Source organism: Marasmius oreades, chromosome 6 (assembly GCF_018924745.1).
Source record: "Marasmius oreades isolate 03SP1 chromosome 6, whole genome shotgun sequence".
NCBI lineage: Eukaryota > Fungi > Basidiomycota > Agaricomycetes > Agaricales > Marasmiaceae > Marasmius > Marasmius oreades.
The window spans coordinates 1782080-1805104 of NC_057328.1; the positions used below are offsets into that span (position 1 = coordinate 1782080).

General features: G+C 47.5%; 11 protein-coding genes across 14 annotated transcripts; 5 read left to right on the top strand and 6 right to left on the bottom strand.

The window, feature by feature from the left end:
- Positions 1 to 16: 16 nt before the first annotated feature.
- On the top strand, positions 17 to 5748 carry E1B28_009986 (uncharacterized protein; the record flags this gene model as incomplete). Its single annotated transcript, XM_043154921.1, has 17 exons — positions 17 to 163; positions 222 to 319; positions 376 to 500; positions 550 to 769; positions 819 to 1024; positions 1079 to 1283; positions 1334 to 1399; positions 1451 to 1708; positions 1758 to 2159; positions 2212 to 2525; positions 2575 to 2671; positions 2722 to 2988; positions 3041 to 3941; positions 3998 to 4245; positions 4303 to 4692; positions 4744 to 4819; positions 4874 to 5748. Exons 1-17 carry the CDS (start codon positions 85 to 87, stop codon positions 5746 to 5748), a joined length of 4827 nt encoding a protein of 1608 aa, XP_043007379.1. The 5' UTR covers positions 17 to 84.
- A 142-nt stretch (positions 5749 to 5890) lies between these two features.
- E1B28_009987 (uncharacterized protein) lies at positions 5891 to 6904 on the bottom strand. Its single transcript, XM_043154922.1, has 4 exons — positions 6590 to 6904; positions 6450 to 6533; positions 6332 to 6395; positions 5891 to 6271 (listed from the first exon to the last, which is right to left on the bottom strand). The coding sequence occupies exons 1-4, from the start codon at positions 6896 to 6898 to the stop codon at positions 6138 to 6140; spliced, it is 591 nt and encodes a 196-aa protein (XP_043007380.1). The 5' UTR covers positions 6899 to 6904; the 3' UTR covers positions 5891 to 6137.
- A 78-nt stretch (positions 6905 to 6982) lies between these two features.
- E1B28_009988 (uncharacterized protein) lies at positions 6983 to 8707 on the top strand (the record flags this gene model as incomplete). 2 transcript variants are annotated; one of them, XM_043154923.1, is made up of 8 exons in its annotated part: positions 6983 to 7001; positions 7052 to 7316; positions 7361 to 7518; positions 7574 to 7614; positions 7674 to 7748; positions 7804 to 8235; positions 8293 to 8487; positions 8545 to 8707. In XM_043154923.1, exons 1-8 carry the CDS (start codon positions 6996 to 6998, stop codon positions 8705 to 8707), a joined length of 1335 nt encoding a protein of 444 aa, XP_043007381.1. In that variant the 5' UTR covers positions 6983 to 6995. The 2 variants fall into 2 exon arrangements, with proteins under 2 accessions (XP_043007381.1, XP_043007382.1); XM_043154924.1 differs by having other exon boundaries at positions 6983 to 7316.
- Positions 8708 to 8863: 156 nt separating this feature from the next.
- On the bottom strand, positions 8864 to 9586 carry E1B28_009989 (uncharacterized protein). Of its 2 annotated transcripts, XM_043160769.1 has the most exons (4): positions 9469 to 9586; positions 9356 to 9417; positions 9034 to 9299; positions 8864 to 8961 (listed from the first exon to the last, which is right to left on the bottom strand). In XM_043160769.1, the coding sequence occupies exons 1-4, from the start codon at positions 9558 to 9560 to the stop codon at positions 8926 to 8928; spliced, it is 456 nt and encodes a 151-aa protein (XP_043007383.1). In that variant the 5' UTR covers positions 9561 to 9586; the 3' UTR covers positions 8864 to 8925. The 2 variants fall into 2 exon arrangements, with proteins under 2 accessions (XP_043007383.1, XP_043007384.1); XM_043160770.1 differs by having other exon boundaries at positions 8939 to 9417.
- A 240-nt stretch (positions 9587 to 9826) lies between these two features.
- On the bottom strand, positions 9827 to 12540 carry E1B28_009990 (uncharacterized protein; the record flags this gene model as incomplete). Its single annotated transcript, XM_043154925.1, has 12 exons — positions 9827 to 9939; positions 9997 to 10210; positions 10264 to 10363; positions 10414 to 10617; positions 10672 to 10943; positions 11003 to 11553; positions 11604 to 11706; positions 11765 to 11957; positions 12014 to 12106; positions 12160 to 12174; positions 12253 to 12265; positions 12324 to 12540. 12 exons carry the CDS (start codon positions 12538 to 12540, stop codon positions 9827 to 9829), a joined length of 2088 nt encoding a protein of 695 aa, XP_043007385.1.
- A 279-nt stretch (positions 12541 to 12819) lies between these two features.
- E1B28_009991 (uncharacterized protein) lies at positions 12820 to 14077 on the bottom strand (the record flags this gene model as incomplete). Its single annotated transcript, XM_043154926.1, has 5 exons — positions 12820 to 13317; positions 13384 to 13577; positions 13629 to 13725; positions 13778 to 13902; positions 13972 to 14077. 5 exons carry the CDS (start codon positions 14075 to 14077, stop codon positions 12820 to 12822), a joined length of 1020 nt encoding a protein of 339 aa, XP_043007386.1.
- An 84-nt stretch (positions 14078 to 14161) lies between these two features.
- On the bottom strand, positions 14162 to 16757 carry MFS1_1 (MFS sugar transporter). Of its 2 annotated transcripts, XM_043154928.1 has the most exons (11): positions 16564 to 16757; positions 16124 to 16506; positions 16046 to 16061; positions 15859 to 15995; positions 15577 to 15805; positions 15040 to 15521; positions 14929 to 14986; positions 14796 to 14877; positions 14622 to 14748; positions 14463 to 14570; positions 14162 to 14411 (listed from the first exon to the last, which is right to left on the bottom strand). In XM_043154928.1, exons 2-10 carry the CDS (start codon positions 16363 to 16365, stop codon positions 14567 to 14569), a joined length of 1377 nt encoding a protein of 458 aa, XP_043007388.1. In that variant the 5' UTR covers positions 16366 to 16506; positions 16564 to 16757; the 3' UTR covers positions 14162 to 14411; positions 14463 to 14566. The 2 variants fall into 2 exon arrangements, with proteins under 2 accessions (XP_043007388.1, XP_043007387.1); XM_043154927.1 differs by having other exon boundaries at positions 14622 to 14877.
- Positions 16758 to 16806: 49 nt separating this feature from the next.
- E1B28_009993 (uncharacterized protein) lies at positions 16807 to 17466 on the top strand. Its single transcript, XM_043154929.1, has 2 exons — positions 16807 to 17069; positions 17124 to 17466. The coding sequence occupies exons 1-2, from the start codon at positions 16851 to 16853 to the stop codon at positions 17223 to 17225; spliced, it is 321 nt and encodes a 106-aa protein (XP_043007389.1). The 5' UTR covers positions 16807 to 16850; the 3' UTR covers positions 17226 to 17466.
- Positions 17467 to 17928: 462 nt separating this feature from the next.
- Positions 17929 to 19107, bottom strand: E1B28_009994 (uncharacterized protein). Its single transcript, XM_043154930.1, has 2 exons — positions 18610 to 19107; positions 17929 to 18561 (listed from the first exon to the last, which is right to left on the bottom strand). Exons 1-2 carry the CDS (start codon positions 18862 to 18864, stop codon positions 18067 to 18069), a joined length of 750 nt encoding a protein of 249 aa, XP_043007390.1. The 5' UTR covers positions 18865 to 19107; the 3' UTR covers positions 17929 to 18066.
- On the top strand, positions 19108 to 21267 carry PCK1 (Protein kinase C-like 1). The gene is made up of 6 exons (XM_043154931.1): positions 19108 to 19268; positions 19321 to 19578; positions 19631 to 19713; positions 19768 to 19833; positions 19887 to 20099; positions 20162 to 21267. The coding sequence occupies exons 1-6, from the start codon at positions 19184 to 19186 to the stop codon at positions 21158 to 21160; spliced, it is 1704 nt and encodes a 567-aa protein (XP_043007391.1). The 5' UTR covers positions 19108 to 19183; the 3' UTR covers positions 21161 to 21267.
- A 157-nt stretch (positions 21268 to 21424) lies between these two features.
- Positions 21425 to 23003, top strand: E1B28_009996 (uncharacterized protein). Its single transcript, XM_043154932.1, has 3 exons — positions 21425 to 21634; positions 21695 to 22448; positions 22508 to 23003. The coding sequence occupies exons 2-3, from the start codon at positions 21895 to 21897 to the stop codon at positions 22767 to 22769; spliced, it is 816 nt and encodes a 271-aa protein (XP_043007392.1). The 5' UTR covers positions 21425 to 21634; positions 21695 to 21894; the 3' UTR covers positions 22770 to 23003.
- Positions 23004 to 23025: the final 22 nt, after the last annotated feature.

Sequence of the window (23025 nt, forward strand, 5' to 3'; positions counted from 1 at the left end):
GCTGTACACTGTACATCTCCGGATTCTTGTTTCCTCCATGACCTTCCTGCAACGAATTGGCCTCTTAGTCGGAACAAAGTGATTATGTCGGATCAGGACCTTCCAGCATATGAGTCTCACCCACCCGAATGGCTCCCCAAAGCTCATAATGAGGTTGATTTGGGTACGTAGGTCCGGCTATCCACCAGGTTACTTTCCTAACTTTTTTGATCGTTGTCCAGGATATGCTGGCTTTCACCCCCCTCGCCCCGGACAAGAAGAAGACCTGCTCTCCGAGAATAATGTCAAGAATGGGTATCATCTTGGATTGACGGTCACCGTGAGTTTCTATCTCAAGTCTGCCACCCCCGAGTTCTCATTTGCGTGCAATGCAAGGCCGAAAGCTACAGTTCACAGTCAACGATCAGCGAGAACCTGAGGTGCCATGAAACTATACTCAAGCTAGAAGATCTGGTGAATGAGGTCTTCAACCGACGAGCAACACAAGTTCCTTGCGTTCCGTGGGTTGCCCCATTTCCGGTGCTCGTCAGTATATTAAATTAATTTCAGGGTTCATAATTTTCGCTTCCCCTCGAGAGTGACACTCAACGATGCGAAACGTCAAGCTTGGTTTGACGATCTCGCTAATCCGACTGTCCCACTCTCAAAATTAGGAAAGAATGTGCCTCATGGTGCCAAAGGGGCCGATTTGCTTGACCTCCTCCATTTGAAGGATGTTTCGATTCCAAGAGCAGTGTGGTTTCTCAGAGTATTTGGGGCGAACGAGACTGTGAGTGACAGAAGATCCCATATAACCGTTACATGCTCACACCACAAAGGCTGGATTGCGCGATAAACCAGCATACGACCCCACCCAGTACAGCATCGAATGGACGAATGTTGTCACCAGTCATCTGAGGAAGCAGCTGCAAGATATAGCCCTCCCCAGTCCCGTACGGGCTGCAGTCAATATAAAACAGACTTTTAAGGGCGTTCTCGCGGATACAGAGACTCGGGACAAGTGGATATCGCGATTTTCATACTGGTTAATAGCTCATGATTTGTCAACTCCCTGTCGAACTGACCGTTCCCTCGCCAGCTTGAGACTTCTGAGAGCGTTTTATACGGACGGCCTTGTAAACAAGCGAACGTTCTTTGTTTGGCTCGTCAACCAAATGTTCAGCTGTAACTTAGCCCAAGTAGGCTTTATTGCTAGGATAGCAGACGAATATTTTGACGGCATGATGAGATGTAGAGCTTTGACACGACCTCTCCTCGAAGCCTGCCTTAATAAACTTACAGAGGTGAGTCTCTCCGCGATTTTTCCTCATCCATTTTACCCACTCGTCGCAAGATTAACACAACCTTAGCTAAGGAACACCTGGTCGAAACTGAGGATCTGATGAAATCACTGCTCCAAGTATGTCCTCGTCACGTCTTACACCAGACTGTGTCGCTGATTATGATTTAGCGACTATGCCTCGTCCTCCCCGACACGTTTGTCAGCCCGGGAATGTGGATCTCATACTCGGAAACCCTCACCGATATTCTTACAGAAAACATCCCCGAGAAATCAAACGATGACCTCCATGAGGCTGGAACGAGTTATCTTTCGCAACACATTGTGTATAATCTTGCAGATATCAAGAATAGAAACGACACGATGCTTTTTAGGAATCTTCCCTATGTCGCGTCAGTACGCCTGGGATCGGCAGTGTCGGACGTTGAGGTAAGATTTTGTGTTTGGCTAGAATATTCCTCATTGACAATTTCTAAAGTTACTTAACTCAATCTCAAGCGAATCGGATATCTCAACGTTGCCCTTTTTCCCTAACACCTCCGACGGTTGGTTTGGAATACCCGAGAAGATAGTTACACTATTGACATGGAGCGTAACGCCTGTTCAATTTGGAGACCACCGTCCGTTTGTAGCTGTTTCCCTTATTCGTCAATGGCGTAATAAAACAGGTGAAAGAGCAAACCGACGAGATATTCACCCACCGGATGAGTTTCTACAGGACCGTCTCTTTGAATGGTTGGACTCCTCGGATGTTGCTGGCGAATCTCAGAACATCCGTTCGGTAGCTTTGTTATTTGGCGAACTTGTGAAAAACGACTTGTTCTCGTATACAAGCTATATTCAACGGCTCATAGCTCGTGGTGAATCTGGGTTGTCTGAGGTAAGGAGGGACATTTTTTCACTGTTTCGCTCCGATTCTAATATATGCCCAGGACCAGAAACCTTCTCGACATAGAACTTTCTTACGCTGGATTCCGCTGCATAATATTCCACCTTCTGTCCTCAGTCAAAGAAAGGTGGTACTATATGGTCTTGCCCGAGTGACTCCGGAGGATAAACTCTACCAGGACATCAAAACAGAGATTACGTCTATGCTTCCCGAACTTTTCGGAGGCCAGTCCGATGCAACCCTTCTCACCCCTTACACCGTGTCCATGGGCTTTACCAAAATGCTGCAGTCTTGCCGATCAGATCAAGTCCGGGTCTTGAAATGGTTGCAACCATTTCTTCAGAAAATGATCCTCCAGTAAGCAAACTATCACAAACCATCACCTTCGCTAACGTTTTCTTCAAAGGCACGAGTCAGAGGTGTCCAATTCGAGCATCTTGAAATCTTACTGTATCGCCGCGGAGTTGATGGCTAAGGCCCAGTGTTTCGATTCGCTTCTGGAGGCTAGTGGTTTATGTTTTGTCGTAAAATCTGTACTGACGTGAAAGTGCAGCTAACAATCTCTTTGTTAGAAAATTCTTCAACGGTCGAGCTTCTGATCACCGCCATCGACACTTTCCACAGACATGCCACTGTATGGGCTGCGATGGACGTCAAACGAGACATCATCTCTACCCTCAATACTGCCCATCATGTCTGGAAACACCGTGGAATCCAATCCCGCCCGCTCCTCGCCCTGCTGACAGAATTCGATGCTGGCCGTTACTTAAGCGATATTCTTCGTGAAGAAATTGCTGCAGACATTTCCATCATGACACTGGTATACATCTCCACATGTATCCTTACCCTTACCTTACTGACAAGCATCTCAGGCTTTACAACCTCATACGGACCGCCCTTCGGATACAGTCCCAGATGTTCTCCCTGAAATATTGATGCTAGCGAACGACCCCCGAGTAGACGCACCTTCGATTCTTGCTAATGGCCTTTGGATCAAATATCGGATGTCCTTTTGCTGGGCTTGGAAAGTCTGGGACAACACGTTTGCCAGTTTGCGACAAATTCCGGCTATGACATCTGATATAACGACCCGTAGGGTGTATGCATTGAGATATGGCACATTTCTATGGCACGTCGATCAACATCTTCCAATGGGTCTCGACGGACAAGTTCTTCGATGGTTTTTGGGTCAAGGAAAGAACGAGATGACTGCTCTCGGTATCGATGGCTGGGACGTCGTGATCGTTGTTCTTCTCTATCTTTCCGTTCACGGAGCTCTCAAAACCACGAGCATTCTTGAGGGGCTCGTGTACCCGGCCTGGCATCTCGGGGCATCCGCGACTACTGAAGCGCAAGCTCAATCAATAGAGACATATTTGCGTGCTGCCAATAGCCTTTGTCAGCAACTACTAGTGAAGGAAGACTGTAACGATGATTTACTGCCGCCAACGAATCTCATTGACGTCCAGTGTCTTCGAACTCGAAGACAGGCTGTCTATAGGGAACCACACTTCCCGCTATTGATCACAAATATTCCTGTGCTGGTTCTGCTGGAGAACAACAACAGCAGCAGTGAAAGTCTTCGAAAAGAAGCGAAGGATATTCGACATTGGCTGTGCGAAAAAGATCCGTTTCGGCAAGGGGTTTACCGGAACCTGGACAAGGTCCGCGAGGCTTTTGAGAGCTCCCTACAGATTACCGAGGGTACAAGCGAAGATATCAGCAAACAAACTGTTACTGCACTAAGGGTGGTTTTGGGCGAAGGAACTGACGGTACTTGAATTGATAATTTAATTTTCGGTGGCATTCGCAAATTGATTTCTGAACAGATATTGAACTGTCTCATTGGCCTGAAAATACGTCATTACTGAGTCCATGGAAGATTTCCGCGACAGCAATCCAACTACAATTTGTCCTGAGACAAATGGGACGTAACAATGCCCCAAAGGCTCGTGCAGCAAACATTATGGCTCTAGACAAGCTCACAACGATGATCTTCCGCAATGCCCTGTCCCCTGAAGAGGCTAATTTTGTGGCACAGATGACAAAAGGTGTGGGGAGTGAAATATCCGGCAAGGTTCGTAGGCTGTTTGGTTTCGATCAAGATATTAGTTCAAAACGATCAATTCGACAGTTTATAAATAATGGGATGCGCCGAGTGACGGAAGTCATAGGCGGAATGTCATTCACAAGCGATTCGCTCAAGGCCAGCCTGAGTCGGGCAGGAGAGCTCCTAAGAGTTCTTTCCTATGTCGCCGAGCCTCTACGGGAAGATGCCGCTGGTCTTCCAGCAATCAACTCCGACGTTCAGGACAAATTCTTCCCCACACTTTCGTCGAAATGGGAAGAATTACTGAATCTCATGCAAGTTGACTCAGACAAGAACTATCAGTCGTCTTTTCCCGAAGCCGTAGTTTTATTGGCCAGGTTATTGCAGTTTGACTTAGCCCTTCGTGGCGTTTGGACAGAAAAAGTGAAGGAAACGAGCCTCAAGCTGGCTAATACACTCTTCAACCTACTACAGGTACGTACAGGCGTTGTTCTTCGATTCAATGTGCCTCATCGCAATTCGTAGATCCATGCTGCTAGGAGTGACACAGATCCTATGTCATTTCCGCTGCTCTTAGATACACTATACTATTTGTTGGACGGTGCGTTCATTCAGATTCTCTATTTTGGAGATAGTACGGATCTGCCTTTCACAGAGATTCCCCTCGACGCCAAGCTGGGCTCTTTCGATCCATTCCGTGCTTACCCCGACATACATCTTTCCGAACTTCCTCCAGATATCTCCACCGAATACCTTTACCAGCTACAGTCCTTGCTCCAAAATCTTCCAGAAGATCAATCAACTGCGAACTTGAATAACGCACATAAGGACTCATCGGGACGGTTGGTTATCGGCCCTCCTGTCGTTAACAGGCCTTGGGAGTGGATCGAAAACCTCGGGGAGGCCACAAGTTCCGGAATCAATGATGGGGAGGCGGAGTACCTGAAGGGAAAACAGCCGGTTAAGAACACCGGATCCCTGTCTCTACTTACTTTTGGTGCCCGCTCGACCGGATACACCATAATGCCTCGAACAGTCGTGGAAGCTCGAGTCCAGAGTACTCTCCGTACTTTTGAGGATGGATTTTCCTTTGAGGGGCTCTTCATCAGGGATTGGCGGGATTCTAGGTTGGGGCCTCATGAGGATGTAATGAGACCTTCAGGAGGAAATGGTTCTGACAGTTCCCATGACTTGCAATCACCAATGGCAATGCATTTCAGAAACGTTGATCAACGAGGAACTCCTCGCGGCTCCCCGGTTTCTACTTCCGGTCATTCGCTAGGTTCTGTCGTTTCCATGCGTCCAAGCCCAAACTTACCGGGGAATCGAGAATCAACGTCGGCTTCAGGCGCCGGGCCGATTGAAGTGATTGACGTTGATAACTTACCTGCATCGTTGAATGCCAGAAACAAGCGGAAAGGAGGCCAAGATAGCGACGACGAAATCATCATAGTCGATGGACCTGCTGGTGGGAAGAATAAGAAAGCGAAGACAACTAGGACTTTACCCAAGTTGGTTAAGAAACGTTGATGTTAAAGTATAATATGTACTAGTATAGGTGTATAGGTTTACTGATGCTCTAAGTATATATGTACCTGTAAGATCTACAGAGAGGACATGAAACCCATATAATAGAATCATAATAGTATAATCATATTATGTTCTTGGAAAAAAGCCATCCCAAGGGCCATCATTCGCAACGATACCTCTATCTTTTCCTCGGTTAGGTAGCGGCTTCCGTGGGCTATTCTCGCGCTGAACCTTTGCAACGGCACGAACAACAGCTTTTAAAGAAAATGACTCTATTGGGCGACTCCTCACCGACGCTCGGCAGGTTGGACAGCTGTATTTGGGTTGAGGAGGAAGTAACCCAGCGTATTGGTGAAGAAGGGTGGGAGCATGCTGAGGAGTAAGGCCAATCATATGCTGTATGTTGACAGGAAGCCTTTGGTTGACATCGAAATGAGGATAAGCCTGCATATGCTGGGCGAGAGCAGTAGAGAACCAGTCTTGTAAACAGGACTGGCAAAACGTATGGCCACAGTCGGGTAGTCTGCAATTCATGACATTAACTATCGGCGGGAGCGGATACCATGAGGATAGGCATACGTGCATGGTGTCCACAGCTTTAATGCGCATATTTCGCAAGTAATATGATCCTCGAGGTCCGCGACATCCTGCGATATTGCACGTTTGGTTGTGAAGGTAAGTCTATCAGCAGTACCACGCACGAGCGACATGGAGTTTTTCTTTTTCCGATAAAACTCGAGTTCTTGTTGAGATTCGGTATGTTTACAAACGAGGGCAGCGTTCTCCTTTGTACTATGAACGTCAGTAAGAGATCCAATGACAGTTTATTCGAAACTCAAACCTGTTGGAGTCGCTTCAGTTCTAGTTCGAGACGCGCGACGTCGACACTGGGTGTAAGCCTACCCTGGCGCTTTGGAGGTGGAGGAGATCTGACCTCCTCCTCGTCCGATGATATCTCTATAACATCGGCGATCAAGACTGGAGGGTTAGTAGAGGTTTTACCTCCGTTTTTGGTTCCAGCCTGACAAGAAGTTGGCGGAAGAACTTGTGAATCAATGTTCCGATTAAGCCTAGTCTGTGCGGATCGCTTCGATGGGCGATTCGAAGCCATGGCGGGCGACGGTCGTCGTTGTGGTTGTTCAAAATTCATATTCAGTGGCCTGGGTTGTAGGCGCCAAACAAACCGAACACAGCCACAGACACGAACAAGAATGGAGTCACCTGACGAAAACAGTTTCGCATCGACCATGGTGGTTAGTACATTCATTGAGCAGAGCAGACCAAAATCTCATCCTCCATCCAGAAAATCTCACTCATTCAACATGATATCTCTTCTCACATTCCGAGACGTCCTGGCGATCCAACGCCGACATCCCGAAATCTCGATCCAAACATGCACCCTTTTGCCCGAGCTAGAGAACGAACGAGAGCTTTGAACGCCGCTAAAATGGATAGAATCTTTGCAAAACCATTCGTTGGCGCTTTGGAAGGACACGTGGATGCTGTCGAGGTGTTAGCCAAGCATCCCGACTCTGTGACGAATATTGCCAGTGGAAGCTGGGATGGAGGTAGGTCCCATTTCTAATCATAATGAAACGCTAATGTATCGCAGGAATTCTCGTACATCACTTATCACAGCGTCAACAACTACTAAAACTACCACAAGCGCACAAAGGAAAGGTATCTGGGCTTTGCTTCGCTGATGATTCCCGTCTATTGAGTTGTGGCGTCGATCGGAACGTGAAGATATGGAAAATCGATGGTGATTCTGTACGTTTTAGTATTTGTCGTGGTTGATTACCCAACTCATCCGTTTCTGTAAAAGGACCACCCACTCAGTGTTTTGCCTGGAAAGGCGGCTATCAAGTATGGACCAGGCTTGCGACGATTAGGTCTCTTTTGAACATCTCTGTCCATTCCTCTAGTTCAATAGATCACCAAAGATCCAGCCCTATATTCGCCACAGCCTCTAACCTTGTTCATATATGGGATGAAACCAAGTCAGTGTTCTTCACATACTCATGAGCTCTTATCGACAGTTGACGCGGCCTACAGAACAGCTCCAATATCGAATCTCACGTTTCCCGCCTCGACCGAAACCGTGACTGCCATACGCTTCAATCTAAGCGAGAGGTCGATTCTAGCTAGTTTAGGCTCAGACCGGACGTTTGCACTCTATGATATCCGGACCTCGAAACCCGAGCGTCGAGTCGTAATGCAAATGCGAGCAAATTCTCTCTCTTGGTCGCCAACAATGCCGACGTCGGTTCTTTTGGCTTCGGAGGATCACAACCTATACACCTTCGACATTCGACATCTTGCTGAACCTACCATGATCTATAAAGGCCATGTTGCAGCAGTGATGAGCTGCGATTGGTCCCCGACTGGGACAGAATTTGTCTCCGGAGGTTGGGATCGGACAGTGAGAATATGGCAGACAGGGCAAGGACACTCCCCAGAGGTATACCATACAAAAAGAATGCAAAGGCATGTTCTACAATGGCTCTCTTGAAGGTCGATTTGATTGACTTCTTTCATTCACAGAGTGACAGCGACTCTTGTGACAACGGACGCTCGATTCGTCCTTTCTGGGTCCGACGATGGGAACGTTCGAATATGGAAAACAAAGGCATCTGAGAAGTTGGGCGTTGTCACCTCAAGAGAACGTGCCTCAATGGAGTATAGAAGCAGTCTGGTAAATAGATGGAAGGTCGACAAGGAGGTCGGAAAAATTGCTCGGTTCGTCTCAATGCCGTCCACCTCATGCCAATGCAGTTGACTGATTAGGCTCAATAGCACACGACACTTGCCAAAACCTGTTTACTCTGCTTCCAAACTCAAGACCACGATGCTTGAGGCAAGAAGGGTGAAGGAAGAGAGGCAGAGGAAGCACACAAGAAGTGGCGAGAGCAAGCCGAAGGCCGAGCGAAAGAAAGTTGTCTTGGTCGAACAAAGCTGAAGTGATTCTGCCTCCATAATTAGCTGTGTTGCCTTAGGCGCCACACTTTGGTATAATAAAAAACATAGCTCTACTAGGTGGCGGGTAACGGCGGCGAAAAGTAGAAGCGATACGGTACAATACAGAAACAAAAATTGTCATAAAAGACGTGAAGTGGAGCGACAGAGTATAAAGAATAGTGATATGTATGAATAACATACAGCGACAGTTGTCAATCGTCAGCATCTTGAATAGGAGGATGGATGGGTAGGTTCCTATCAAAACACAATTGAGCAGTGGCAACGAAAAACATGGCACTCAATATTTCAACGGTGGCGAAAACTTACAGGAGCGGCAATGGCATTCTTCGATAGCGATGTGTTCCAAGATGTCCACGTCTGCTTTTTCTCAACAGCTGATCGCTCATTCAAAGCTGCGTCGTAGGACGATAATCCCGACTCAACGTCGACGTGATAATCACGAGAATAGTTGGGAATTTTTGGTATGGATATCGAGTTCGATGTCGCTGTCGACGAAGTAGTCTTGGAACGCCGAGAGGATCGACAACGACAGCAGGAGCAGCAGAGGAACAGAAGGAACGATAAAAGCAGGACTAAACGTGATAACAACTCGATAACGTTGGATATCCATGGTGAGATAGAAATATACCAAGAATAACGACGGCGGTTATGACTTCTGCCTTGGTCCATTGACAAGGAATAAGCTGATCACTATAGACACGTGAACCATTGATGCAGAATGAGTGAAGGCCGAAAACATACTGTTCATCGTAGCATTGTTGATTGTAATAAGACCTGGACTTTGCCTGCACTGAAAAAAACAGAAAAGAAACGAAAAAAAGCTGAGAAAACATTCGGAGAGGTAAGTTCTGAATATTTCTGGGTATCCTGATTTTGCCACCTTTTATACTTAGAGAAGCTGTCGATAACACAACTAATTTGTGACTGAAGAACAGCGACAGCAATTATGAGCCATCATTGAATTTGGTGAAGGGCGCCTCACGCCCCCGCGCCTGTGCTCACTATTGAATTCCGTCGACACCGCTTCGTGACGTTTTCTAATGAAAGGAGGGCGCTGGAACATGCCTATGTGTACACATGATTCATGATCGACAGAAATCTACAGCTCATCCGGTTCGTGCATCCACTTTTCCTCCTGTTCTGGCTGCTCTGGTGATGGTCCCGAGTTCTTGTACAGCTTAGATGTTATCGGATTGACAGCATTTTGGATATCTGTCAAGGACCGGTTGAATACGAGTTTGCAGTGAGATGATGGATAGTTTTAGTTACCAACTAGTTTCTCTTTCAGATCCTCTATCGAGGCAGTGGAACCGTGCTCATCGAGCCACTCGATCCCGTGCTCCAGAACATCCAGGAGAACTTTTTTGTCTTCAGGCGTAACTTTTGACCCCATCCCAGACTGATCATTCACTTGTTCCCTCAAGCTGTAAACGAATATTGACAGTGAGTTGAGCGATTCCACCCGTTTGCGTTGCAGTTGATCCTTGAAGAAGCAGCGGGTCAGTGTAATGGGGTCAACCCACACATACAGCTTACCTGTTCACTAAACTTCTCGCCTTCCCGAATCATCTGGTGGATTTCCTCCTTGCTCAAACGAGACCTGTCATTGGTGATGGTAACGGATTCTGATCTACCACTAAAAACGACTCTTCAGTTGAAAGGTTGGCTTTGAAGATGTACACTCACGTTCCCTTATCAGCAGCCGATACTTGCATGATGCCATTAGCATCAATTTGGAACGTTACTTCAATCTGAGGAACCCCTCGAGGGGCGGGAGGGATCCCTGTCAACTCAAATTTGCCCAAGAGGTGATTGTCCTTGGTCATCTCACGTTCACCCTCGAATACTTGTATGAGAACTGTCTGTTGATTATCGACGGCGGTTGAGAAGCTAAGGCAAGGAGATCACCAGTCATAAGCCTTACAAAACCATCAGACTACTCACATTTGACTCTTTTTCGTTGGAACCATGGTGTTCCGAGGGATCAGTTTGGCGAAAATACCACCATGTGTCTCGATGCCAAGAGTAAGAGCGGCGACATCTAAAAGAGTTACATCCGTCTCAAGTCGGTGACCCCCAAGGATAGCACCTTGTAGTGCAGCGCCATAAGCCACTGCTTCGTCAGGGTTGATAACCTTGGATGGCTCCTTGCCGAAATAATCGCGTAGAAGTTGCTGTACCCTGGGTATCCTGGTAGACCCGCCGACCAGAACAATCTAAACAGCATACTTCATCTGATACCGCCTTGGTAATGAATTGTATGAAGTGCACATACCTCGTCAACTTCGTGCTTGCTAACACCTGCATCCTTCAGAACAAGTTCGACAGGTTTCATCGTCTTCCGGAATAAGTCCATATTCAGGTCCTCAAACTTGGCTCGAGTCAAAATATCCGAAAAGTCATTTCCATTCTCAAAACTCTCTATTTCGACCCTGGCACTCTGCTGAGAGGAGAGTGTCGTCTTCGCCTTCTCAACCTCCTTCTTTAACTTCCCCATCGCTCTGTGGTTCTTACTAACATCGGTTCCGGTTTTCCTCTTGTACGATTTGACAAAGTAGTCGACGACGCGATTATCGAAATCCTCTCCGCCAAGATGAGTGTCTCCTGCCGTGGCGAGTACCTCGAATACGCCGTCGTCAATTGATAGAAGTGAAACATCGAAAGTTCCACCTCCCAAGTCGTATACGATGATTTTAGACTCTTCTCCTTTCTGACCAAATCCATAGGCGAGCGCCGCGGCGGTGGGTTCATTCATGACCCGCAGCACGGTGAGACCAGCAATCGTGCCAGCATCCTTCGTCGCTTGCCTTTGGGCGTCATTGAAGTCTTTGAGCAAGGATCAGTGAGATGCATCCACAAAATGGATAAATAGTTACAGGCCGGGACAGTGACAACAGCGTGGGTGACCTTCTCTCCGAGGTATGCTTCCGCCGTGTCCTTCATCTTCGTCAAAACCATGGCACTAATTTCTTCCGGAAGCTGAAGGACTGGGACTAAATCACTTTAGACTATAAGACAAGAAACAAAAGGAACGTACAAAGTCCTTGTTTTCCCCGCGAAACTTCACATTGATAGCAGGCTTGCCATCCTTGTCTCGGACACGGAATGGCCAATGTTTTGTATCATGCTTCAGGTCTTGATCATCCATCGTCCGACCAATCATTCTCTTCGCATCGAAAACTGTGTTGCGAGGATTGGAATGCAAAGCATTCTTAGCGCTCTCACCAATTCTTATGAAATATGAAATTAGCTGTAGACTAAAGAGAGCGAGTGGGAACAAACATACAGTCGTTCATCTCCACTGAAGCTTACCCAAGACGGCGTTATCCGGTTTCCTTGATCATTGGTTATGATTTCGATTCGGCCACCCTTTTGTACGCTAAGTGGACAGTGTAAGGTCCAAGCCCAATACACGGGAACAAAACGACTCACCCGACACAGGAATACCTAGATTATAAAGTAATAATCATACATCGATTAGCATATTAAACCTGCGTGGAATTCGAGTCCAACGTCTTAACTCACGTTGTGCCTAAATCTACCAAGGAAAGTTATTCAAATGGTGAACCAAGGTGCATTCCGGGGAAACTACTCACCTATCCCAATGACTGTCCCATAACTATTGGCATCAACCTCAGCCGTTTCAACCGCCACCACCGGCGGACATAGACTCAAAACAGCAATAAGGGCGAAAAATGCCATCGAAATCGACGAGATAACGAAACGCGACCTTGCACGCTTTGAGGTTCTTCTACGTTGTGTGGATTTCATCTGTTGTAACCGACGAATATTCGGATTTGTTGCGGGCGACATTGTCGAAGGAATGATGATCCTGAGCGATCTTCAGCAGCGTTTTTCTATCGTCCATGACGTGTAGATACATCCTACACGTATCCTTTCGAAAGCTCTGGACGATTCGAACGTGGAGATGAGGCAGTCAAGGGCCCACACAAGGTCAACGTGTGATAACGTGGTGATCAGCAGTCAAGCGGACGCACGACTCGCAACAGTAAAAGTTCACAATACGGAAACGGAAATCCTAGTACATAATACAGAATAATTAAAGGTACTTGTATGTTGAAATCCATCCGACTAAACAACTTCACCAACCCATTTTCTGACCAGGCGCTCCCAGCATTCCCCGATATCCATATGGGTCCCTTCACAAACGTCAAACACCACGCCGTTCCTCTCATCAAGTTCTTTGAGCCCAATCCAATCTTCCTTGTACAACGGCTGCATCTTCATGGGAAGTATAGTTCGATCAAGTAATTTTTCGTTCCTCCTCGGTACTTGTACTTTTCCGATTCGTTCTTGTCCTCTCAAGTTTTCCTCATCGTAATCGATCTCCTCTTCTTCCCTATAGACGTGTGATTCGTCTTCAATGACTTCACTCCCGAACCAAGCGCTTTCCTTGGGTATGACCGTTGTGTCTTCTGTGAACAGGATGAGAACAAGATTTTCCAGCGACGCAAGGTTGGTTGCATATGTTTCATTATGGCTCCCTTGAATTTCGTTATTGATAGATGTCAGGAATTTGTTCGCTGAGAAATAGTGTGGCAGGTTGGCCGGATCACGGTAGTACTGAGCCTAAACGGTGGAAAGCACGATGATGAGTCTCCATTCGAGACCTGGCTGGAGTCTCGACAAACTTACCTGAACAAGATTTTGCTGGGCCCACTCACTATACACTCCAGCCTTAACCGCCCTTCTGGCAACCTGACACATAACGTCAAACCGCCCGCATTTCGCTATATCAGAGACACCCATGTGCTGTGAGCCAAATGTGATAAGATTCCGAATGGGTGGGCTATTGTTCCTCTCAACGTATGCCCGAAGGAATTGGCCACCTAAAAGGAGAAGTGTAAGCGACCTCAAGATTTAAAGAGGCTTTTGAGAACCTTGAGAGAACCCAATAGCATCAAATCCCCCAGCAAGCTCAGGTATATCCGCGAGTTGCTTTGAAACAAGTTCAATTTGGTCGTTAACATTACCATACTACTTCGTTCCAAATGAGCTGGGAAAGAAAAGTGTAAACAGGCTCACTCACGTAGGTTGCTTGTTTGTCCTTATCTAACTCCTTCTCGATGTATACCGAATGAATGAAAATACCCGGATGAACTTGCCGGATCATGTTGGAGAATTCCAGCATCCCTGGCGAAGAGTGAGAGTCACCTATAGGAGATATAAAAGTAAATGCATTCAGTACACCATTGAAAAGAACTCGCAGTATCATAAATATACCCATGCCATGCCATATTGCAAGTGGCCTAGGATTTTTAGAGTGTTGAGTGGGAGATGCAAGCGAGAGCGTTACGACCAACACCCCGAGAATGAGGGAGAGCAACATGGCTTTGAATCGTGGGAATCCTAATCATGCAGTAGGTATTGAGCGGACTCGGAGCAAGACTCCATCCACTCTGAATGTTACTGACCACATATATAGTAGTTATTCTCGCCTCTTAGGTGAATTGAGTGTATAGCCAGACAGACCCATCAATGTTTATTTCAACGCCTCCGTACGTGACATGACTCCCCCTAATCAACCTTTGCTAAATCGAAGCCTTTCCACGGGGCTCATACGGTAACAAAAGTGCCAAAAGCCCCGCAAAAATAATGAGGGCACCAGCAACATATACTGGAACAGACGTTCGTATATCCGCGTAAAGCGCAATAACAGGTGCCTGTGCACATTAACGTGAGCTTTACATTTAGCAGAGAGTAAAACAACAAACGATGACGCCAAAAACCCGTGTTGCTGTCGACACAAGCCCGTTTCCCGTTCCTCTATCCTTAGCAGGAAAAATCTCGGGCGAGAGGGCGTACAAAACCCCATACATCATCTATAGCGCATCAATTTAAAAGTGTAAAGACGAGTCAGCCAAAAGACATACATTACTACAGAAGGTGTAACCACAGTTCCACCCAAGCAGAGCGTTGGAACTCCGCGCGGTGGTCGTCGCGAACAGAAAGGCACCTGTGAGCCCTGTCTTTCGCGCGGGGTCGTTGAATAAAGATAAACTAAACCAGTAAGTTGAAATACTCGCCCGATGTTATTGCCAGCGTACCACGCCGTCCCAAAATCCGCAGATCGACGGCCCATCCACTGAGGAATGCACCAGGAATTCCGATGACGCTAAGGATGAATTGCTACTAAGAAGTTAAGATAGATATAAACCTAATTTAGACACTCAAACGTACGTTGCGATAAGTAATGTATAGCGAGCCATCTCCAAACTGAGCTCCACGAGTAGTGAATCTACAGTGCGTCTGTCAATCCACGCAAAAGAAGCGGAAACTGATAGGACGTACAAGTAAGGCAAAAAACTGTTGTATAACGTCGACGCCAGACCGATGACACCCCACATCAATATCAATAGTGAAGTTGTGAATGCCAATTTTTTAGTCACGAATAACGCTTTGACGTGCTTGACACCAAAGACAGATGTCTGGCTCAGAACGGACCTCCTCTTCTCTTGATGCTGAACATCAGACACATTGTCTCCGAGTACCGATTTTCCCGCATTGACCAATTGGTCGACGGTCAGTGTGGTTGTGGTGGAATTGTACTGGGCAAGTTTATTGATGACCTCAACGGCTTCAGCGTCTTTTCCTATTCCTACTAAGAACCGAGGGCTTTCGAAGAGCTTGAACAAGAAGAAACGAACACCCCAGAGCACGAGGGTTAATGCGCCAAGAGTAAAGAGAAGGTATCTCCAACCCATATTTTCGGAGCGGGGACAGGTCGTTGCATCGACAGGACAAGAGAAATTGGCAATAAAAGGCCATGCAAGCTTCAAGTTTGAACTTTTCAGTACCGCGTACCGTCAATTTATGGGATCAACGCACCAGACTGACGACCAACTGGCCAAGCGACCACCAAACGGCCATGACTGTCAACAAGTATTGATGACTTGCAGGGACTAGATCCAGAAACACTGCAGAGTCTACAGGCATGTTCCCACCTACACCAATACCTACGACAGCTAGCAAAGAAGCGAGTGCAATGAAATTGGGCGAACCGCCAGCGGCGAGACCAAAGATGCCGGTGATGAACAAAGTTAAGTTGAATGACCATCTTCATACTAGTTTTCAACGTCCATGTGATCTCTACGAGAAGCCATGTCATACCTTCTTCCCCAGACATCACATCCAAAACTCCAGAAGATTGCACCAACAAGAAGACCGACGTTAGCGGCCAAGATCAGAAACGGTGCATTGAACTTGAATTCTGATACCACTGGCGACATGATGAGCCCAGTAATAAGCTATCAACCCATTAGGACCATGGTCAAACGAGTTGAAAATTTCGACTTACAGGCCACACGCTGTCTCTGTATCGTCCATTACTACGATTATCTTCTTCAATCATGAATTAAGGTAGAAGTGAACGTACGCAAACCACCCGAATCCCGCGCAACAGAAGAGGTAAATCTGATATCTTCCCATACCAATCTCCTGAATAGCTGTGTTCAGGATCCTAGCCTTGGCTTGATAGACCGGATCAACGTCGCCATCCCTGAACATATCTTCCAGGATGACGATTTTCTTCTCGTCTCCATTGTCAGGCACTGGATCGTGCGCACTTGAGGCCACTGAATCAAGACCACGAGTAGAGGATTTCACGATATCGGACATGAAGGCAGGAAGAGAGGGCAGGTGTCCATCACAATTAAGTAGCTACAGTGCAGCGGCGAAAGTCCGACCAGTCACGCGTGTGTAAAAAAGGTACTCAACTCGAATTCTGTACTTCAAAAGAGTGGGGTGTGGGTTTGAATTCTTGAAGCGCGCACATGAGAGCTTGTGAGAACAGCGGAGGGCATACAGAACGCTCACAACACTGGTGACCTTGCCAGGAAGCGTGGTCGTAAAAAAGATTTTTTTTTTTCAATGGTGGCTGGTCGAAGTTGCAAGCAAATGGCTTCTAGGACGAGTTTTGACGAGACCATGCGATCACTTGCTTTGTCCAACGTCGATATCGCAGATCATGGATCAGTTGCAAAATTCACGGTAAGTAGAATGAAGGATTTGGACGACGCCCGGGCCGGTGGCGGGCACGAGACTTACATAATAATGATTGACTGGCATAATTTTTTGTAGCGGAAATATGCCTCTGTAAAAAGATGGCAGATAGCCTTTCTCCCGAATGCACGCCTCTCAAAAAAGAATACGACTCTTGCTTCAACGCGTGGTTTGAAGGTTATCTTGAACCTGCTGTATCCATTTCCCAGCTTCCAGCCCAACAACAGCGGCAAACTCGCGAAGAGTATTCTCGAAAGAAAGCTGAAGAATTCCAACGAAAGTGCGGAAAGCTATGGGAAGCGTACCGTGGTTGTGTTCAGGTGCGTGAAATGGTCATCAAGGAGACTCCAAATCCTGACTTTGTCTGCAAACAGAAAGCGTTGAAGGGAAAGGGATTGGATAAGATGCTGGAGCAATCGAGAGAAGAGAATGCGTTCAATTCAATGCCACCTGTCATCCAGGACAAGGCTAAGTAAGAGATTCCTTTAGCCAGGTCCATTCTGAAAAAAGTGTATCATAGCTATTGGTGCGCCTACATACCAACACTGCAAGCTGGCTGAGCCTGTTTTGAGTCTAATGCCCCGGCATAAACAACCATGGCAATAACTCAGTATGATCCCCTCTTACGGTCGATAATTCCATCTTCAACTTGAAACGTGCTGCAGTTGAAACGTTCGCTGTCGCGGACCAGGGGTGGTATGTAACGCTCGATGTTCTCCGTCGTTTTAAGGCTCCATATCAGGATCTTCCTCTTATAGCACCTTAAACGTAAGAAGCTAGTTCTATGGTGCACTTTGCTTACTTGGTGCGTTTCCAAATTTGACGCGACTGGGATGGTACTTGTACAAGGGCTCATACTCGGTTTGATTTCGGTTCTCAAGCCTCAGGCCCAGGCCTCAACGTCGCACCTGAACCGGCCGCAACATTCCATGGCTAGAGGGTCTCCGAGGTATATTCTTAAATTCTTTTCCCTCGGTGTTCCAGCCCCTGGCTCTAGTGAAATCCGATATTCATCGCTCAAGGTCCCGGCCGACTAGAATGGGTCGATGCCCTTGAACGTGGGAACTCGGATGATAAGAATAGGTGAATGATCCTTTGTTTAAATTCTTCCCACACAGAGTACCACAAGAATCTAGTCGGAATTTTTCCCGATCTTTGGCGTGGAAATCATGTGAAATAGGGGCTACCCTCGGATCCCAAGTCCTACGGAACCCGGAGCTCCGCGAGAAGAGTGAACAAGCATCTAGTTTTCTGGAGAGTAATACATACAATATGGTACGCGTACGTTGATTATCCAAAGTATACAAGAGTAGAAACCTAAGCAGTGACCATTCCCTCCATCACATACGCATCTCGGCTCCTGAAAAGATTGGCGCGTTCGCAGTTCTTCAGTTGAGCGCCAGACTTGTGCCCGTGTGCAGAGAAGGTGAACACATTCCTGGCAATGACCGGTTGCGACGCGTTCAGTCTGGGTTTCATTCCTAAACGCTCATAAAAGTTTTGAGCGGGTGTGTTGGTGGTGCAGACATGTGTGTAGACCGGGAGCTGCATTCCGGGGGGAGTAAGGGTGGACACGACTTTGCAGACTAACTGACGAGCAAGACCCTGTTTTTGGTATCCATCGACCACGCCGAGGGTCAGAAGCTGGATGTGGTGCTCTACACCGTCCTTGAGATGAATAGAGGATGTAACAAAACCAGCGATTGGCTTTGAATCCTGAGACTCGTCTACGGCAATGAGACAGAGGCCGGTTGACTGGATGAGTTGGTTGATGAAGAAACTGTTAGCATATGGCACGGGTATAATTGCGTCCTGCACAAGCGTTTAGCATGGATTTGGAGAAGAACAGAACTGGTTTACATGGATTTCTTTGAGTTTGGGAAGGTCGGCCGCAGTGAAAGGACGGATAGCGATGGAAGACATCTGCGCCTCTGTGAGTAGTGGGTAACGAACGACTTGCCTGATGAACTTGGGGGGGTCTTTATAGGCCAACATCAAAGCGATCTGGAGTAGGAATATTGGGGGGGTCCGAGGGGGAAAATGTATTGTACCAAGGATGCGCGGGTGCCCGCTGGTTTGGAAATTGCGGAGGATGGGATTGCCATATTCGGACATTCATCATGTAACTCAGCAGCTCGCACTGGCAGCCTGGCCTTGTCTCAACTGGAGCCATTGACGTCGAGACGGTTGTGCTCTCCATTTAGCTGCTTGTACTTTCGAGCGAATCACAACAGTACTGACAGTGGCAGTGTCGCAAAGTCGGGCAAGGGCTCGGGGGAAACCGCGACTGACGGAGTGCCCGTTAGGGTGTATCGATCGGATAATGCTCCTTCGGTGGCGGGCCACTGCTATAAAGACCCGGCACTTCACTACCCCCCGTCACGTTACTCCCCAACTTTTTCATCGTCCTCTCTCTTCTTTCTCAGTTGCCACCATGCGCCTCTCAACCCCCTACGTTACCCCCCATATCTTGCACAAGAACTATGCTCAGGCTTTCGATGCAGAGCACATCTCCAACTGTATGTTCGACCCTGTTCTCCTCATATATCCCATCCTCACCGCTCTCGATAGTGATCGGGAAAGATCTCGACTACTTCTCCCAGGCCGGTTTCGACATGGACAAGATCCATCTGAAGCGCAATGCTCCGGTCGCCCAGCTTTACGAGGACGCCATTCGTAACGAAGGTGCCATCTTGTCCTCTTCCGGCGCCCTCATAAACTTCTCTGGCAAAAAAACGGGTCGTAGTCCCAAGGACAAGCGTATTGTCTTCGAGGACACCAGCAAAGATGACATCTGGTGGGGTTCAGTCAACATCAAGATGGATGAGCGTATGTACCGCTCCTATTTCTTGGCTTTCTGAGCGATTGATCACACTTTCAGATACGTTCGAGATTAACAGAGAGAGAGCCATCGATTACCTCAACACCCGTGACAACGTCTACGTCTTCGACGGATACGCTGGCGTACGTCCAGTCTATCTCTCACCTCCATCCACTCGCTCATCTACACATTTTTAGTGGGATCCGAAATACAGGATCAAGGTCCGTGTCATTTGTGCTCGCGCTTACCATGCTCTCTTCATGGTACGTCACTTCTATCATCCACTTTAGGAAGTTCAGTCCTCACGGTTCTGCAGAATAACATGCTTATCCGTCCAACTCTTGACGAACTCGCAGAATTTGGAGAGCCCGACTTTATTATCTACAATGCCGGCCAGTTCCCCGCCAACCGCTTCACCAAGGGAATGTCTTCTACGACTTCCGTTGAGATCAACTTTAAGCGAATGGAGATGGTTATTCTCGGTACCGAGTATGCCGGTGAGATGAAGAAGGGTGTTTTCAGCGTCATGGTGATTTCTTCCAAAATCTTCCGCCTTTTCCACATTTTGATGCATGTGTTTTTGTTCTGTAGCACTACCTTCAGCCTATCAAGTTCAATCAACTTTCCCTCCATTCCTCTGCCAATGTTGGCGTCAAAGATAACGACGTCACTCTCTTCTTTGGTCTTTCCGGTACTGGAAAAACAACGCTTTCCGCTGATCCCAACCGTCTGCTCATCGGCGATGATGAGCACGTCTGGTCAGACTCTGGTGTATTCAACATTGAAGGTGGTTGCTATGCCAAGTGTATCAACCTTTCCGCTGAGAAGGAACCCGAAATTTACAACGCCATTCGCTTCGGCTCCATTCTTGAGAACGTCGTTTACAACCCCTTAGATCGTAAACCCGATTACGACGATATTAGCATCACCGAAAATACTCGTTGCGCCTACCCCATCGAGTTCATTCCCAACGCACGCATTCCTTGCATGGTCGACCGACAACCGAGCAACATAATCATGTTGACATGCGATGCATTTGGAGTTCTCCCTCCCGTGTCAAAGCTTACTCCAGAGCAAGCCAGTTACCACTTCCTAGCTGGTTACACCTCCAAGACGCCTGGAACCGAAGATGGTGTCCTTGAACCAATCCCCACCTTTTCCACTTGCTACAGTGCACCCTTTATTGTCCTCCACCCCTCCCACTACGCGACCATGCTTGCAGAACGGATGGCCAAGCACAAGGTCGACTGCTGGCTGGTTAACACCGGTTGGGCTGGCGGCAAGTTCGGTACCGGCAAGCGTTGCCCGCTCAAGTATACGCGAAAGATCATCGATGCTATCCACGACGGTTCGCTTGCTGCTACCCTTGGTGCTGGCAAGAGTGAGACCTTTGACGTCTTTGGATTGACGATCCCCACTGAGATCGAGGGTGTTCCGAGAGAGTTGTTGAATCCGTCTATTGCTTGGGCCGATAAGGAGGCGTTTGGAAGGGAGCTGAAGAAACTTGCGGGAATGTTTGGAAAGGCATTCAAGCTTTATGAACCTGATGTCGATGCGAAGGTCAGGAGAGCAGGGCCTACACTCAACTAAAATGAATTGGTCTGGAAACGAAAGTAGTACTTACAAGTCTTGTATAATACCACACTACTTGTGACTGTCCCTTAGTATCTATCATCCTTCTTGCAGTACAATCCACAACATTTCTGAAAGGAAACAGACAGATTAGATTTACATCCCGTTTACAACGAATCAAAGTCAAAGCTTGGCTCCTCGAGCAAGCGTTGTCCAAGACCCACATGAATCGGAGGTGACAAAGATTTATAGAAAAGGCTGATCCCATTTTGTGTTAGTGACTTCACAGCGGCACACTAGGGACGCGACTGTTAAGGCTGCACAAAGGAAAGCCGCAACACAGGACGATAAGGCTAGGAACCAGACTACCGAAACATTCGACTTGCCGCTATCATTCCTGCTGTAATCGCAGGGTTGGTATTGACAATCAGAACCGCTGACTTGCCCCTGCGGGAAATGAGGGTGTTCATGGAGCCTGTGCTATACTTACAGGTGAGCTTACTCCCAAGCAGGCGTCTACCGAATAATTTTACGCGAGACGACGAATGCTAGGCCTGATATGAATGCCCTGTCCGATAACCACCTGACTGAGTGGCGAGAGGCGAACGACGAGTAACTACTGAAGTCATCAGAACAAGTTCCGTGGAATCTGCTGTCATTACCCGTTCATTGCGTCACTGTTCACCCGATCCAGTATATAACTTCCTCGTTCCCACTCGTTCTCATCTACCACAACCCCCACCATCATCATCATGGCAGACACCTGGACGGACGGTCTCCTGCTCAAACTCATCAACGTTGTCTGCTACTTGTTCTTCCTAGGTTCAAACATTTATACCGTCGCTTCCCCCACCGGTGTCTACTACAGCACAAAGTTGACCTACATCACTCCTGCTCCTTGGGCATTCCTCATCTGGTCCCTCATTCACCTCTTACTCCTCGGCACCGTCATCTACCAATTCTTCGCCGATGGAAAGCGAACCATTATTGACGGTATCTCTTGGAGATTCCCTCTCCTCGCTGTCCTGAACGCCATTTACGTCAATGTATGGGCGAGACATCACTATATCGTTGCATTCGTGCTCGCCTTGTTTGTTTCGTCAGCCGTCACCCACATCTACTACATCGTCAAAAAGCACCACAGCTCTCAAAACACCGCCGACGAGCTATTCACGCATCTGCCATTCTCCCTTTATCATGGTTGGACAACCGTCCTTGTTGTTCTCACTGCATTCGAGGCCTTTGGTGTTGATGCTCTCGAAAAGCCTGCTGGAATCTGGACCAAAGTCTTTGTCTTCTTGGGAATGTAAGCAACAGATGCCGTTTTTACACTTCTATTCATGGCTCACTCCGTTCATTTCACAGGTTCTTCTTGGAAGCAACCGCAGCTACATATGCCTTCTCTTCTCCCGAAGGCGACCTTCCCGCTTCGATTGCTATAGCATGGTCCCTTTGGGCCATCTTTGCTCAGCAAACCAGCGATGCTTTTATCCATTGGTCTGCCCTTGGGTTCTCCATCCTCGCCCTCGTCTGGGTCGTCAAGGGTGCGTTTGGCATGTCGAGGAGATTCGGAGGACATGTTGCCTTGTCGGACGAGGAGCGTGCGCCCTTGGTCCCAGGATCGTAAACTAGCCGTCAAGGTTTGATTAGGTTTCCCTATCTTTTACCAATATGTTTGTTCTTGTCTTACTTTCATCTTCACCTCTGCACGTTTCTATGTCGTAACTATCGAAAGTGTGGCAACCTTCGATTTGCTTTTACTTTGATCTATCTAAACAAAATCTGGACGTGTTTATACAAGTATCACACAGAATGTATCAATAATCTTCAGGAAATTGAAGGTGTCCTTGTCACGTCGCGAAAAGAAAAAGGTGCATGCTCTT

Coding starts and splice junctions, on each gene's coding strand:
- PCK1 (XM_043154931.1), top strand. CDS start 19,184: ATGCGCCTCTCAACCCCCTACGTTACCCCCCATATCTTGCACAAGAAC. Junction 19,714..19,767: donor TCTTCGACGGATACGCTGGC/GTACGTCCAGTC, acceptor ACACATTTTTAG/TGGGATCCGAAATACAGGAT. Junction 19,834..19,886: donor CTTACCATGCTCTCTTCATG/GTACGTCACTTC, acceptor ACGGTTCTGCAG/AATAACATGCTTATCCGTCC.
- E1B28_009994 (XM_043154930.1), bottom strand. CDS start 18,864: ATGTCCGAATATGGCAATCCCATCCTCCGCAATTTCCAAACCAGCGGG. Junction 18,562..18,609: donor CCAAACTCAAAGAAATCCAT/GTAAACCAGTTC, acceptor ACGCTTGTGCAG/GACGCAATTATACCCGTGCC.
- E1B28_009987 (XM_043154922.1), bottom strand. CDS start 6,898: ATGAATTTTGAACAACCACAACGACGACCGTCGCCCGCCATGGCTTCG. Junction 6,534..6,589: donor AACTGAAGCGACTCCAACAG/GTTTGAGTTTCG, acceptor CATAGTACAAAG/GAGAACGCTGCCCTCGTTTG. Junction 6,272..6,331: donor ATTAAAGCTGTGGACACCAT/GCACGTATGCCT, acceptor CATGAATTGCAG/ACTACCCGACTGTGGCCATA.
- E1B28_009996 (XM_043154932.1), top strand. CDS start 21,895: ATGGCAGACACCTGGACGGACGGTCTCCTGCTCAAACTCATCAACGTT. Junction 22,449..22,507: donor GTCTTTGTCTTCTTGGGAAT/GTAAGCAACAGA, acceptor TTCATTTCACAG/GTTCTTCTTGGAAGCAACCG.
- MFS1_1 (XM_043154928.1), bottom strand. CDS start 16,365: ATGTCCGATATCGTGAAATCCTCTACTCGTGGTCTTGATTCAGTGGCC. Junction 15,806..15,858: donor TGTGATGTCTGGGGAAGAAG/GTATGACATGGC, acceptor ACTAGTATGAAG/ATGGTCATTCAACTTAACTT. Junction 14,987..15,039: donor AACAGTTTTTTGCCTTACTT/GTACGTCCTATC, acceptor GACGCACTGTAG/ATTCACTACTCGTGGAGCTC.
- E1B28_009993 (XM_043154929.1), top strand. CDS start 16,851: ATGGCAGATAGCCTTTCTCCCGAATGCACGCCTCTCAAAAAAGAATAC. Junction 17,070..17,123: donor CGTACCGTGGTTGTGTTCAG/GTGCGTGAAATG, acceptor GTCTGCAAACAG/AAAGCGTTGAAGGGAAAGGG.
- E1B28_009989 (XM_043160769.1), bottom strand. CDS start 9,560: ATGTTTTCTCAGCTTTTTTTCGTTTCTTTTCTGTTTTTTTCAGTGCAG. Junction 9,300..9,355: donor AACCGCCGTCGTTATTCTTG/GTATATTTCTAT, acceptor TATCACGTTTAG/TCCTGCTTTTATCGTTCCTT. Junction 8,962..9,033: donor AGAATGCCATTGCCGCTCCT/GTAAGTTTTCGC, acceptor GTGTTTTGATAG/GAACCTACCCATCCATCCTC.